The sequence below is a fragment of the Danio rerio genome, chromosome 9, assembly GCF_052040795.2.
Source record: "Danio rerio strain M-AB ecotype USA chromosome 9, GRCz13ab, whole genome shotgun sequence".
In the NCBI taxonomy this organism is placed as follows: domain Eukaryota; kingdom Metazoa; phylum Chordata; class Actinopteri; order Cypriniformes; family Danionidae; genus Danio; species Danio rerio.
The window spans coordinates 51,042,501-51,057,500 of record NC_141029.1 but is presented as its reverse complement, the minus strand read 5'-3'; the positions used below and the strand labels follow the sequence as shown (position 1 = coordinate 51,057,500).

The window sequence follows — 15,000 nt, the reverse complement described above, 5'->3', positions numbered from 1 at the left end:
AAAACTAATGGGATTTCCAGAGGAGATGCATTGTGGGAGTTTTTCAGCAGGTCAGCGGGTGAAGTGAATGGTCAGAGCAGACAGATGCTGTAGAGTCTCCTGCTGGAGCGCAGATGTTGTTTACAGCAGATTCATCTACAGCAGGATTACACAAACACACACCGCCGTCCACTGGGAGCTGCTCTTAAACACTCCTCTCAGGACCACAAACAACCGGACATTATTTACTCACCGTCAGGCTCTTTCTGTACATGAGGCTTTATTTCTAGACATAATCAGCTCACTAAAGAATCTGGTTTGCAGGAGCATTCAGTTCAAATTCAAAGCTTTAGAGGGGAAAACTAAAGTCTGTCCAGGAGCATGGCTTTATAATAAATACTGTAAAGCAAAAATAAAACAGGCTCACTGTAGATACATGGACAACACTAAATAAATAGCACAATAGCACAGTAACTCGCTTCTCTCTGGTATTCCTGATAAACAACTTCATAGACTACAGTTGATTCAGAATTCAGCGGCTAGGATAGTTACCTGCTCGGGTACTTCTGATCACATAACTCCAATTCTCTTTCACCTGCACTGGCTTCCTGTTCATTATCGTATACAATACAAAATCCTCCTCTTAACATACAAAGCTCTTCATAACCTGGCCCCTAACTATCTTTCTGATCTTCTTCAATTGTACACTCCTTCACGCTCACTGAGATCATCTTCTGCTGAACTGTTATCTGTCCCACACTTTAAGATGAAGTCATTTGGAGGCAGGGCTTTTAGTTGTACAGCACCAAAGTTATGAAATTCCCTACCTTTGCACATTCGCCAGATGGACTCTATTTCCAATTTTAAATCTTAGATAAAGACGTTTTTGTTTAGGATAGCTTTTAATGATTTGCTGGTTTAATTTTATGCTGATTGTCATTTTTACTGCTTGTATTTTTATGATGTACTGGTAATCTGCTGTAAGGTGTCCTTGAGTGCTTTGAAAGGCACCTAAAAATAAAAGGTATTATTATTATTATTATTATTAAAACAATTTAACTTTGTCTATAATTTGTAATTGAATATGTTTGCCACACCCATCTAACTCCAAATTGACTTTTCTGGTGTGGTCAGTTTGCTCAGTAGCTCACCTTATACGTGTTGTGAGGTCTGGTAAAGCTACCTTCTACAAAAGTGATAACATCAATGTAACATAAAAGTTAATCTATGTGGTCGCAGTGTGCTTCTCGGTTTTGTTTGCTTTTGAAAACACTATTGGGTTGCCTTTACATCAGGGCTTCATTGGTCAGGTGATTTGTACGACAAGCCGTGCCTTCTCCAGGATATATTCAAAATTTGAAACCTACAACAAAACATAGCCTAAGTAACGCATTTCTGTTTGCGAAAATGTAGATAGGGCCTGCTAATGGATTTTTCATCTGAAACGTGCAATGAAAGGTACCCGGAGCAACTAATTTTATGTTTTGCAAAAATGTAGGCACAGATTTCCAAAGAGATTAGGCTGGGGGGAAAATGCAAGTATGGTTTAAAATTTTAAAATTACAAGTAGTCAACAGCTTGCTAATATTTTAATTTGTATGCTTATATAAGTAATCATTTTAATTTTATTTGAACATTATGAAGTGTATGATATAGAAATGTAATAGTATGCATTAGTTTTAAGGAGTACATTTGGTTTAAAATGACCTTATAATATTTATGTTTATAATAATATTATAGTATTATAATAGTATATAATTTGTAAAATGTATTATCATCTAATTTCCAATTTTTAGACAGACAGACAGGCAGGCAGACAGACAGGCAGGCAGGCAGGCAGGCAGGCAGACAGATAGATGAGGGAAGAATGGATAGATGGATAGATACTGTAGATAGAACAATAGATAGAACAATGCATAGAATGATGGATGAATGTATGGTTGATGGCTAGATAGACATACTGTAGATAGAACAATATATAGATGGATGGATAGATAGATGGATGGAAGGATGGATGGAAGGATGGATGGATGGGTGGGTGGATGTATAGATGATTTAATTATTTGTTTCAGTTTATTTTAAAACATTTTATGAAACATTATACTTTTATTTGTATTTGTTATTAACTTTTCTTTAAAATTTGTTTATACATATTTCTATCACCGGTGACGAATTGGCGCAGGGCATCCGCTGCGTAAAACATGTGCTGGATAAGTTGGCGGTTCATTCCGCTGTGGCGACCCCAGATAAATAAAGGGACGAAGATTGGAATGAAATGAAGATTTTTATCACCACCCTTACATTTCAATCGGAATTTTGTCTGTACAATACATTCCTTCACTTTAAAAATGCTGGGTTCCACTGAATTCCTGAAAGTTGCCTCAACACAAATTCATTCAGTTAACTTAATCCTTTTTACAAATTTAAGTAGATTCAACAAAAAACAATTGAGTTGTCCCCAAAAACTTGTTTGTGTTGTTTTAACTCATTTTAAATAAGTACTTTAAACAAGTACCAATAGGGATTTTTGATTGTTTTATGTGCAAAAAAAATAATAATAGAGACATGTGGGACTGCACTGACATAAAGGCCAGTAAATATTGACAGAATTTCTCTCTTAGGATGAACTATAAGTTTAATACCAACATGGAGGAGCTAAGACTAGATGAAATATGCACGTTCAGATTGGATCTCAGCAGAGAAGTCATGAAATCACCGTAAAATGGCACCGTCTCAATCCAACATAAGAGGATCCACTTAAAAGAGTATTGAATCGGCGTCTATCAGCTCGATCTGTCTCTGAAATATGAGCAGATACTCCTGCAGGATTCTTTCTTGTATTCATCTGTATGCATTTAATGCCAACGCTTGTTGACATTTTAATTCAGCATTTCATGTTTCTGCCAGAATCTCCTCTTTTTTACCGCATTAGAAGGCATCATTAAACACTCTGCTAATATTCTCTCAGATTTGTTGTGTGTTCAGAGTAATCAATAAGGAATTGTGTAATGAAAATTCATTACGTTGTCAAAGACATGATTTCGGCACATAATAAATGGATGGTTGTGTGGGACCTGAGGGAAACACACGCTGCATATTTAAATACACAATGAATTTATAATAAACAGCTAAAACAAGCTGCTGTGTGTTTTCTCAGAAAGTCTAGGATATTCTCAGATTTCTTTTAATATTGAAAGACTGAACATACTAGAAGCAACTGCTAGCAAAATGAGTCAAATGTATATTTATACTTGGTCATATTTAGGATTTTTTAAAAGTTTGTATAAAAAAGAAAAAAATAATAATAATGAATAATTATATATATATATATATATTAAGGGTGTCACAATCCTCCAAATCCTCGATTCGATTACATTTTCGATTCTAAAGTCACGATTCGATTCGATTTTCGATTATGAATAATTAATTAATTAATTACGAATTAATTATTAGTAGCCTACCTTTAAACTACCTGACTTGCATGGTCTTTGTTTTACCCATAAACAAATCATACAGTAAATGAATAAATGTAAGTTACACACATAATTACAACCTGTCGATCACTTTTTTCTGCGGGACTCGTGAATAGGCAGTGATCTGTGTCGTTATAATGGCGTCGGTAAAAAAGGTGCACAACCAACAGAAACCAGCCAACAGTATCTGAGGTGTTCGCTAAAATGACTAAGTACTTGTGTGAAAGTAAAAGATGGAAGCAGTCTACTGACCCGCTGACTGCCTTGACCCGCTGTCTCGAGCGCATGAAATGTGTGTGCGTCTGTGTCTGTGTGTGAATGAGTTTGTGTGGTCACGTGATGTGCGTTTTCAGCGGTAGTGAGGAAGGAGGGCTGCTCAGAAATGCTACACGCCAGTGTGGATGTGGATCGTTGTCGTTCTAAAATGCCATTTAAAAACAAAGACATATTAGTGTAAACAGGGCCTGAGTGTGTATTTTTCGCGAGCTGATTTGCAACTAGTGCGAAGCGGAGGATCGCGATGCGCCCATCGTCTATCATCCCAACCGTAATACGTACATAGCAGAGCTTGCAAACTGTGTTTTTTTGTCGACAACACGAACGTTGTCAACATAACTCACTTGTGTGGAAATAAAGTACTTCCACACCGGCGACTTCATTGAAAGAGGAGAGGATTTAAGCTCTGTCGACGGGTCTCCTGCGTCTGCAGTTTAACAAGCACTTCAACAAGCCTGTTTTTTTCCCGCTTGGAAAGCCAAGCTAATGTGACATGGGGGCGTGGCAGCATCGACGATTCTATTTTTTGATTCGATAATCGAAGTTGAGCATAAATTTCGATCAATTTCGATTAAAAATCGAAATCGTGACACCCCTAATATATATATATATGCATATATATATCTGCATTGCAGTGCACCGAAGAAACAATTAATTTTGACACCCCTTATATATATATATATATATATATATATATATATATATATATATATATATATATATATATATATATATATATATATAAGGGGTGTCCAAATTAATTGTTTCTTCGGTGCACTGCAATGCAGATATCGATATCGGATCGGTTCAATAATATATCATAACCGGTTATTATGTACTGACGTCATTTATCTCCTATGTGCCATGTCGCAGTAGTATACTATGACAAAGGAGGCAAGGGCGAGTAAATGAAACACTCCGACTACTTTAAAGGTAGATAATTATGCACAATTCAAGTGCTTGTGAGTTTACTGGAAAGTCTTTCGTTGACACTGAAGAAGGCACGGCACAAGAGCCGCTATTTCACTACGAGGGAGAAATGCTATAAAAATGCATCCCTGCCTCTCTCTCTCGCACACACTTTAGACATTTGACCCATTGGACTGTTTGTGAGGTAACTTTTCCTCTCCTCTCGGCTGTTACAGTGATACTTGTGGTTCCAGACACGAGCGTGCCTGAGGTGCGAGTTTTCTTTACTGTGTCTATTATGGATTACCTGTAATAACCGCGTATTATGCTATTTTTTTTTAACTTTGCAAGTACATGTCAGCTTACACTGACCCCAACCTAACAGTCTACTTATAATTAGTGATGGGTACCAAAACTCTGTACTCTGGTGTTAACGGTTCTGCTATCGGTACTGGAGTATTATTGCTGAATAAACATGTTTATTACAAGGCAGTTTATAACAAGGCTTTTGAAGCATAATACACAACACCAACCCAGATAATATGTTATTTTAAACTATTAAAAGTGTTAAATAAAAATCTCTTTTTTAGCATTTCAAGGTTAAAAGTATGTTGTAAGAAATATCAAGGTCCCATAATGCAATTCAAAAGCAGAAATAAAAGTGGAAAAATAAAAACATGAACCACAAAATACAAAAAACAGCTAATTTACAGATATTTTTACAGTGTAGTTTACATTTCACTATCGTCTTCAGTACACAATATTTCCTGCTTCAGCAGGGTGTTTTCACACCTCTGGTTTGGTAAAAGTCAGGAAGGGGGGTAGGGATGTCAAAATTAATTGTTTCTTCTGTGCACCGCGATGTTATTATGTACTGACGTCATTTATCTCCGATGTTCTCTGTCGCAAGGGAGGTGAGCGCCGGTATTTACAACACTCAGCCAACTCAGGGCCGGCCTGTGGCATAGGCACCATAGGCAAATGCTAAGGGTGCTGTATATCCAGTGGGGCGCCAGAAATAAGCGTGCTTCAGTTGGTTTTGTTTTCGATATTCCTGACACACATTCAGTTACAGACGGCAATAACTCAAAAACCTCTTACCCTAAAAATATCTAAAGTGTGTTTCCTACAAAAAGACAAAGCTGGTTATGTTTCACAGCTGTCTTTCTTTTTTTTCCGCTCGACATTACGACCATACGCTCCGTTTAAGCCCTCGCAGTCTGCGTTTACTTTAGCCGGCAGAGCTCGCGGTGAGAGTAACTCTCAGTAAGGGACCGTCGGAAAAGTGCTTATTTTTTTCGTTTTTTTTTTTTCGTTTTTCTGCTCCGCTCAGCGCGAGCTCTCCCTGTTGCAAGGGCTTAAGTGTGTGTGTGTGTGTGTGTGTGTGTGTGCATGCGTGCGTGTTTTTGTTTGTTTGATGCTGTCTGTGTTTGTGAATGTGTTTGAATGAGAGACAGTGTGGTGCTGTGTGTCTGTGTGTTTATACAGACAGCATGTTATAGCCTCCCCCGTAAAATATAACACTGTATATGGAAAGCATCGTCAATGCACCATGATGCACGAGATATCGAATTGAACCGAATCGATGGCATGATAATGGTAACCGAACCGAACCGTGAGACCAATATAGGTTCACACCTCTAAAGGTGGGTGTGTCCAGCTCTGTTTAGGGGGGAGTGTCGGAGGAGGGAAAGAGAAAAGGTGCATAAAAATCTGCATAAAAATAGGAGTTTCTGTTTGGGCACGCACTGATTTTCACAGAGACAAAACAACACACAGACGTAGGGCAGAAAGACAGTGACTGTGTTTACATGGACATCAGTAATCAAATTATTTGACAAATTATTAAATGGTGGACTTTAACTGCAGTTTGGCTCTTTCATTCAGGAATTTAATTTATGCCCCTCATGATAAGATATTTGATTCGAGGAACTGCTTTAAGCGTGTATTTTTAATGCAATGTTTGATAACGCATGGCAAATGAGAGAAAAAAAACCCTCCGCATTTCTTTGTAACATAAATGCACTCGGTAGATAACGTAGCGCCAGAAAGCAGTGTGTGTTATTCCAGTCAAAAAATGAGGCGAAAGTCCTATATGGCGGTAATAGTTTTAATTGCGGTTTACATGTTTACACTCGAAGAGCAGCATTTACAGTGGATCTTTTAGTCACATAATATTGTAGTGATATTAACGTACTGTAAATTTTAGTAACTTAGAAATCATTTGACTAAGGTCAAACACTTAAACACTGAAAGAGTACTGCTGACGATACAAACTAACTTTGCCTCTGAATAAACAAACAAAGACACTGATCGCTTACTTACCAAATCTGTAGAGATAGGACTATCAACACCAACGAGAACTGCATCTTTTTTTAAAAGGAGAGCTGCAAATCCAGATTTCACCATTTCCAGATGTGAAAAGCTCTCGGGTAAAAATGTTCCTCAGACATGTATTTTTGTCAAGCGTCGCGTCCACTGCAATCCACACAAGAGTCCAGCTGCCCTCTCATAGCGGGAAAATGAAAACTAAAACCTTACTTGCAGCAAATAATAAAAACAACACTGACGACTCATATCTCCAAACAAATTTTCTTCTCCCACTTGTTTTGGCAACACAACGTGGCGTCTCTCTGCCGTCTGAACACTGTACAGGTAAAAACAGTCTTCGAAGCTATCATGCATATTAATGAAGTTGCATGCATGCACAATTGAAGGCACTGATTGGTTTGAACCAAGTCTTCCTCATGAATAAATGCAGCACACACAGAGACATCACAAAGTACTCCAAGGTACAGACATCCAGTCTACACGCTGGAATACATGCAAATACCTAATCGGCGTGACGCTGCTTCAAAAATTAGTCTCAAACCGGAAGAACGAATTTGCTCGAAATAAAGCAAAAACAACCAATTTTCACTTTTTTTGTGTAATATATGTGTCCTAATAGTATTTTAGCACTGTCGGGCAAATACATGACTGTCAACAGCTCAAAAAAAGTGTGTTTTGGTGTTTCGTGACCCTTCAAAAACCTCTCAATGACACTCAGCATCTGAATAAACTCACCAGCTTAAAGGTCAACACTTTGTAGGTAACTGGGTCTTCTACAATCTTCTGAAGGTTAGCAGCCACTGAAACACATGTAGAAGAAGAACGTGACATTAGCACTGTGCACTGGAGTAAAACAAACCAGCTCTCCATGTTCATCACGCTCCTGGATTTGGCTCGAAGCTGCTCTTTCCAACCTAAATTACTCTGAGGGCCGCGAGCCAAACTCTGCGTAAGTGTGGATTTGAAGTATATGCATTAGTGAAATCATTACTGATGCATGGACAGATCTTCTTCTTCTTCTTTTTACACTTATATCGAAGCATCCTGCTCTGCATGTTTAGTGGACTAATGACCCCTGAGATTGTTTCCTTTGGCAATTTTCTCCTCGCAGATCAGACCGCTTTCTGATCCATTTAAAGAGCAGAAACATCTTGAGCTGCTCAGAGGTTATTTAAATATTCAAATGAGGGATGTTAATAATTCACCGGATAACCAGAGGATTATTATGAAAGCACATTTCCGCTTTATATAAAGAAAGACAAAAAAGCAAGTCTAAAAATCTAAATTATGACAACCCTTAATCATAACTATGATTTAAAAGGTTTAAATTATGACTTACTAACTTAACATTGTCATTTACTATATTGAAATTATGACTCATTGGGGTGGGTGTGAATTTGTCAAGTATGATGTGATCCTGCATTTACATCTATGTTGATTCTGGAACATAATTTTTGTTTCCTTATTTTTCAGGATTCCCACAGCAGAATGAACCACCAACTATTACAGCCACAACCCAGTACTTGGAAACACCCATACACTCTCGCACTTACACACGCAAGCACACGCACGCACGCACACACACACAAACAAACAAACAAAACAGCCAATTTAGCTTATTCAGTTCACCTATAGTGCATGTCTTTGAACTAGGGGAAACCAGAGCACCCATAGGAAACCCACTTCAACACAGGGACAACATGCAAACTCTACGAATAAAATTCAACTTGCCAAGCAAGGACTCGGACCAGCGTCTTTCTTACATAAGCTTTAAACATAACCCTTGCTTCTGATTGGCTGAATGGAATGTTGTTTCAAGGATTAAAATCTAGGTCCTACTTGGTGAAATCACAGTCATTGGAATATATATATTTATTCATGTACATACATACATGTCTAGATTTTTAATTCTTTAATTAGGTCAGTAAGGTCTGACTTTGCTTAGACAAAAGTCTTGTCACTTAACAAAAATAATGTCCAGTATAGAATATGAAGTCATGCTGCAGTGGAAACAGAATGAATATTGTGTATGACTCCCATGATCTTTGAGGACTGCATCCATCCATCTCTGCAATGACTCAAATTACTTAGTAATAAAGTCATCTGGAATGGCAAAGAAAGCATTCTTGCAGGACTCCCAGAGTTCATCATGATCCTTTGGATTCATCTTCAATGCCTCCTCCATCTTACCCCAGAGATGCTCAATAATGTTCATGTTTGGTGACTGGGTTGGCCAATCCTGACCTTGACCAACTTGGCCTTCTTTGCTTTCAGGAACTTTGATGTGGAGGCTGAAGTATGAGAAGGGCTATCCTGCTGTAGAATTCACCCTCTCCTGTGGTTTGTAATGTAATGGGCAGCTCAAATGTCTTGATACCTCAGGCTGTTGATGTTGCCATCCACTCTGCAGATCTCTCACACGCCCTCATACTAAATGTTACCCCATACTATGATTTTTCCTTCACCAAACTTGACTAATTTCCTTGAGAAATCATTTGGGTCTGTCTTGGGTTCATGTAGGTTCCAATAGATCTTCTGCAGTATTTGTGCAGCTTAACATAGTTCTAGAATGTTCCAGATTTCAGAGTTGAAGTTCAGTTTAGTTTAATTCAGTGTGGTTTAAATTTCACTGCTGAAAGGATAACAGATGATTCATCAGAGAAATCTACCTTCTGCCACTTTTCCCAATGATCAACTAGAAGTCAAGTTATTATTTGTTGCTCTTAACTGAGAATAATGACAAGACTTTTGTCAAGTAGTGTATATTTTTTGGTCTTGTTTCATCTCTGAAGCAAAATAATCTGCCAATGGGGTAAGTAAAATAATATGATCTCAAACCAAGATTATTTTACTTACCCCTGTGCCAGATTATTAAGCTTTTATAACGAAGAAACCCTCTTAGATTTGATTTATTATTTCAGAAGATGAAACAATATGTTCTTATTGTCTAGAAAATGCTTCTTGATTAAGGAATTATTCAATATTTGGACTATAAATAAGACAAAAACTGTAAATAAGTAAGAATATAGCAGCGTATTTATCTGATAAAAGTAACTCATGTGTTGCACGTGTGCTGAATTAAAAAGATGACTTAATGCAAACTCATTGGATAAAAAAAACAACATATGATAATCAACTGTCAATACATTGATTTTAGGAAGTACTCTTAAGAGGGTTTTATAAAATTAAGCCCAATTGCCTTTGGATGAAAATGACTGCCAAATGCATAAATGTAGAATTAAAGTTGCTTCATATAACCAATGTTTGGCAAATGCATAAATGGAAATACTTGAATAATTTAAAGCATCTTGTACCTAAAACATTAAAGCAAAGCTCTCAAAAAATTAGAGGTCAACCTTAAATGCAATGTAAGATGTTTTGGAAAAAAATAAAAATGTAGTATGTACAGTAAGGACTGAAAATGGTTAAATATTTAAATCCCCACAGTCACTTTGGATAAAAGTGTCTGCCAAATGCATAAATGTAGTAATGATAATAGTAATGATTCATATATTCATAAAAGATTGAAGTTAATATAAAATGCAAACATGATGAATTGTTTTAAAGAATAAAAATACTGAACTAGCTAAAAAGATTTGGATGTTTAATAAAAGCAGCAAGGTCGTGGGTTTGATTTGCATGGAACAAATGAATTGATCAAATGTCAATTTAAGATGCTTGAAATAAAACTGCCTGCTAAACGCATACAAACAGATGTAGGATTTAGAGACTAAGGTGTTTAAATAACTAATGTTGCAGGTGGCACGGTGGCTCAGTGCTTGGCACTGTCGCCTCACAGCAAGAAGTTTGCTGGTTCGAGTCCCGGCTAGGACAGTTGGCATTTCTATGTGGTGTTTGCATGTTCTCTCTTTGTTGGCGTGGGTTTCCTCTGGGTGCTCTGGTTTCCCCCACAGTCCCAACACATGCACTATAGGTGAGATGAATAAACTAAATTGCCTGTAGTGTATGAGTGTGAATTAAGAGTGTATGGGTGTTTCCCAGTAATGGTTTGCAGCTAGAAAGGATCACATATGCTAAAAACACGTGCTGAAATAGTTAGCGGTAGGTATGGGACGATAACCGTTTTCAAGGTTTACCGCGGTAAGTAAAAGTAAGTTGCCTTGGATAAAATCGTCTGCTAAATGACTAAATGTAAATGTAAAACCGGTAAATTTTTCTAAGGTATGTGTAAGATTTTTTTATTTACATTTTTTTGTTGTTGTTTTTTTGGACAACAGTATAACCTGTAGAAAAAAAATATCCAAAGATGCCATTTAAAATTGTAAAGAAATCTGTGTTCTTCAAACAAATGAAAACAGCAAAAGTAATTTAATCTTTATTTAATTATCTTTATTTAATTATTATTTTTATAATTTAACCTGAGATGTTTACTGTTCATGTTATAAATCTTTGAAGAAATAAAATATATTGCTTTCAAAGGGGAACAAAGGTTTTGTTTTTTACCCAGAAAATTTAAATATTATTTTTTAGAGCAGTAATCACAATATCGTGAAACCGTGATATTTTTATCCAAGGTTATCTTACTGTCAGAATCTTATACCGGCCCATGCCTAGTTGGCGGTTCATCCCACTGTGGCGACCCCTGATTAACCCTTCTTTTTTATATCACGACTCTAATCAGCGTTTAGGCTCGATAGTCAGGTTCGCTCCTGCTAGTGTGGTCAATCTGGCAACCTGCTCTTGCGTGTGTTTTAAACCAGGTGTGCAATACCTAGTTCAACTACTGGGTATCAAACTATCCTGCACCTTTAATATGAACTTTTAGTAGCCTGTGTATATCATGGAATGAATATCAAAGTTTTACTTATTCAAACTTAATAAAAAAGATATTATATACAGTTAAAGTCAAAGTTATTCCCATGTATTTCTTTTTCTTTTTTTAAATATTTCCCATGCTTAACAGAGCAAGACATTTTTTCTGTTTTTTTTAAGGTCAATATTATTTGCTATTTTCCCCCCCAATTGTCTTCCGAGCAAACAATTATGTTTAGAAATGTGTTTAAAATCTTCTTCCCGTTAAACAGACATTGAGGAAGAAAATATACAGGGGGCTAATAATTCGGAATTCAACTGTATGTACCAATGCACCTTTGACACCAACACAATGTGTGTGTGTATATATATATATATATATATATATATATATATATATATATATATATATATATATATATATATATATATATGTTTTTTTTTTTTTTTTTTTCACAGCAATGCAGCTCTGACCCTGTGTGACCTACGGTCAGGTGTAGCTTGGTTTCTGGGAAATAATGTAAATATGAATGTATTATTTAAAGAGTAAAACTTACCCACTACAACATCATGACCATTGACCAGACCAGCAGAGAAGAGCTCCTGAGAAACTCCATCAGCAGTGTCTGTTGACAGACACACACACACACACACACACACACACACAAACACACACAAACACACAGAGCGTGATCTCACAGCCAGAGAACAAAGTTAAAAACATGTTCTGAAAAACCCACACACATAAACATTTACAAACAAACATCAGACACGCTTGAAGAGTCAGATCTACTGCTGAGCCCTGTGATTGCTAAGATTTGCTAATAAGAAAACCATTGTTCACTGATTGTTCATGTTAAGGGCCATTTATATATATATATATATATGTATATATACACAGTTGAAGTCACAATTATTAGCCCCCTGTTTATTTTTTCCCCATTTTCTGTTCAACAGAAAGAAGATTTTTAACACATTTCTAAACAAAATAGTTTTAATAACTCATTTCTAATAAATGATTTCCTTTATCTTTGCCATGATGACAGAACAGACTATTTTACTCAAATTTTACTCAAAGATACTAGTATTCAGCTTAAAGTGACATTTAAAGTCTTAACTAGGTTAATTTGGCAAGTTAGGGTAATTAAAAAGTCATTGTATAATGATGTTTTGTTCTTGACAATTAAAAAATAATAATATTAAAGGGGCTAATAATATTGACCATAACATGGGGTTTTAAAAAATTAAAAGCTGGTTTCATTCTAGCTGAAATAAAACAAAAAGGACTTTCTCTTCAAGAAAAAATATTATAGGAAATACAGTGAAAAATGCCTTGCTCTGTTAAACATCATTTGGGAAATATTTGAGTGCATGTGACAAACAACCGTATAAGTAAGAATATAGATAAAAAATTTGATAACCATGTGACATTAATTGTATGTGCAATCTTTTTTATAAAGAAACAATTTGAGGATATTTTCGCGCGACCATGAGTCAGCATTTTAAACAATATCAATCCCAATTCAATGAAGGAGAAGGGCTTTCTAAGAAATGGGACAGCACTACAACCCCTGCACTCATCATACTTTGTCATTTTGAACTCTTGCTTCAAATAAGAGATCAGATGATAGCGACTGCTGTAGTTATTCCAGTTGTCGTGTTCTTTTTTGGTATTTATCTTCAGGAAATCACTGAAGGCATATTTCATGTTAACATAACGATATAATATGGCAGTAAACTTATAACTGTACTGTGCATTTACACCATGGCCATATTCATCTATGTAAACACACCAAAAACAACATTAACATTATAGCAGACACTGTAAAAAGCCCATTCTCAGCCACTAGACTTTTCTGACAGGGTGTTCCAGAGTCATCGACTGACAGAATGTTGTGGGACTGATGTACAGGAGTTATTATTAGGGATTATAGACAAATTTAGTAGTTTTTATTTTATATACTCTCACATGGTCGCCCACTAAGGCTAAGCAGGGCTGCACATCATCAGTTCAGTACATCATATAGGATGCTGCCAGAAGTGTTACTAGTAAGGCCAGCAGAGGGCGCTCAACCTGCAGTCTGTGTGGATTCTAATGCCCCAGTAAAGTGACAGGGACTCTCAAATTTGCAATATTATAATATATATTAATATATATTATATTAATTAATATAATATATATTAATTATAATAATATTCCATCTGACAGGCCAGAAATTATAAATTTTAAATGGTCTAGCAACAAAGTCTAAAGCTCATGACACAAAAGCATTATCGGCCCTATTATACACCCGTCGCAATGCGGCGCAAGGCACGGCGCAATAGTTGTTTGCTTGCTAGTTTCAGCTCGGCGCAAGAGTCGTTTAGGCGTTTTGCACCATGCTGTTTAAATAGCAAATGCATTTGCACTCATATGTGTGCCCATAGGCATTCTGGTCTAAAAAAGGAGGCGTTGAGGTGCAATACTGGCACTTTGCTATTTTGAGGAACTATAATAGACTGCTCAATAGATCAGAACAAAGAAGGTCTATAGTCCAGCGCAGAGCGTTAGTTGTGTGCGCGTTAGTGTGTCCGAATCCACTTTATTCTCTTACTCAGTTATGGGTGTGATTTAAGTATAACTGGCATTAAACCAATTAGACTCTCATCTCTCATTCCCTTTAAAGGTTCAGGACACCCTGGAGAACTTTTTTTTTTTTTATATTAACAGATGTGTGTGTGTTGAGCAACAGTTAAGACAATGTTAGCACCTGTTAGCTTTAATTGTGGGGAAAACTGGATAATTTTGAGCTTTTGTCAGCTAATTTCAGCTTCCGGGTTTAAAAAGATTTTTGGGGCGGAATCAAAATCGGCGACGTAGCGCAGAACTGCAAGTGCAATGATGACGCGTTGGTTTCTCATTATTATTCATATCTGAGTTTTCTTATCCTATGAGAGGAGCCGGCTGCTTAATTATTCATGAGAGCACGTGCATTCCGAAGGCAGACCTGCCAGTTTCAAGCAAGCTGTGAGACACGGACCCATGGCACGCAGTAGCCGTTCATGAAGGCTCGTATGTGTTTGTTTCCATGATCCACGGGGTTTATTGCATGTTTTTTCCCTGTGATCTTGTCAGGGCCGATCATCCAGCAAAGCTGTGTGTGTACTGCATGCATTTTTGTCGGGAGAGCAGTACGAGAATTGAAGAATGGTGGACGTTGTCTTTTATCAGAAGTTCGTTCACAATCAGACACATCACCGTGCTGCTGTGTTTGCCTAA

General features: G+C 36.8%; 1 protein-coding gene across 4 annotated transcripts in view; it reads right to left on the bottom strand.

Annotated features, from left to right (window-relative positions):
- The window catches only part of stk39 (serine threonine kinase 39), a 127,355-nt gene that overhangs the window by 5,833 nt on the left and 106,522 nt on the right, over window positions 1-15,000 (bottom strand). For 3 of the 4 annotated variants that reach the window (XR_015499977.1, XR_015499976.1, XR_015499978.1), the window contains one exon: window positions 14,442-15,000. This exon is cut by the window's right edge. Coding sequence is in view for 1 of the 4 variants with exons in the window: in XM_087268526.1 (XP_087124652.1) it covers window positions 7,704-7,768; window positions 12,299-12,367 (134 nt within the window). In the remaining 3 variants the exon portion in view is untranslated. Of the gene's footprint in view, window positions 1-7,703; window positions 7,769-12,298; window positions 12,368-14,441 lie in introns of those variants that run through there. The other variant, XM_087268526.1, reaches the window with a different exon arrangement.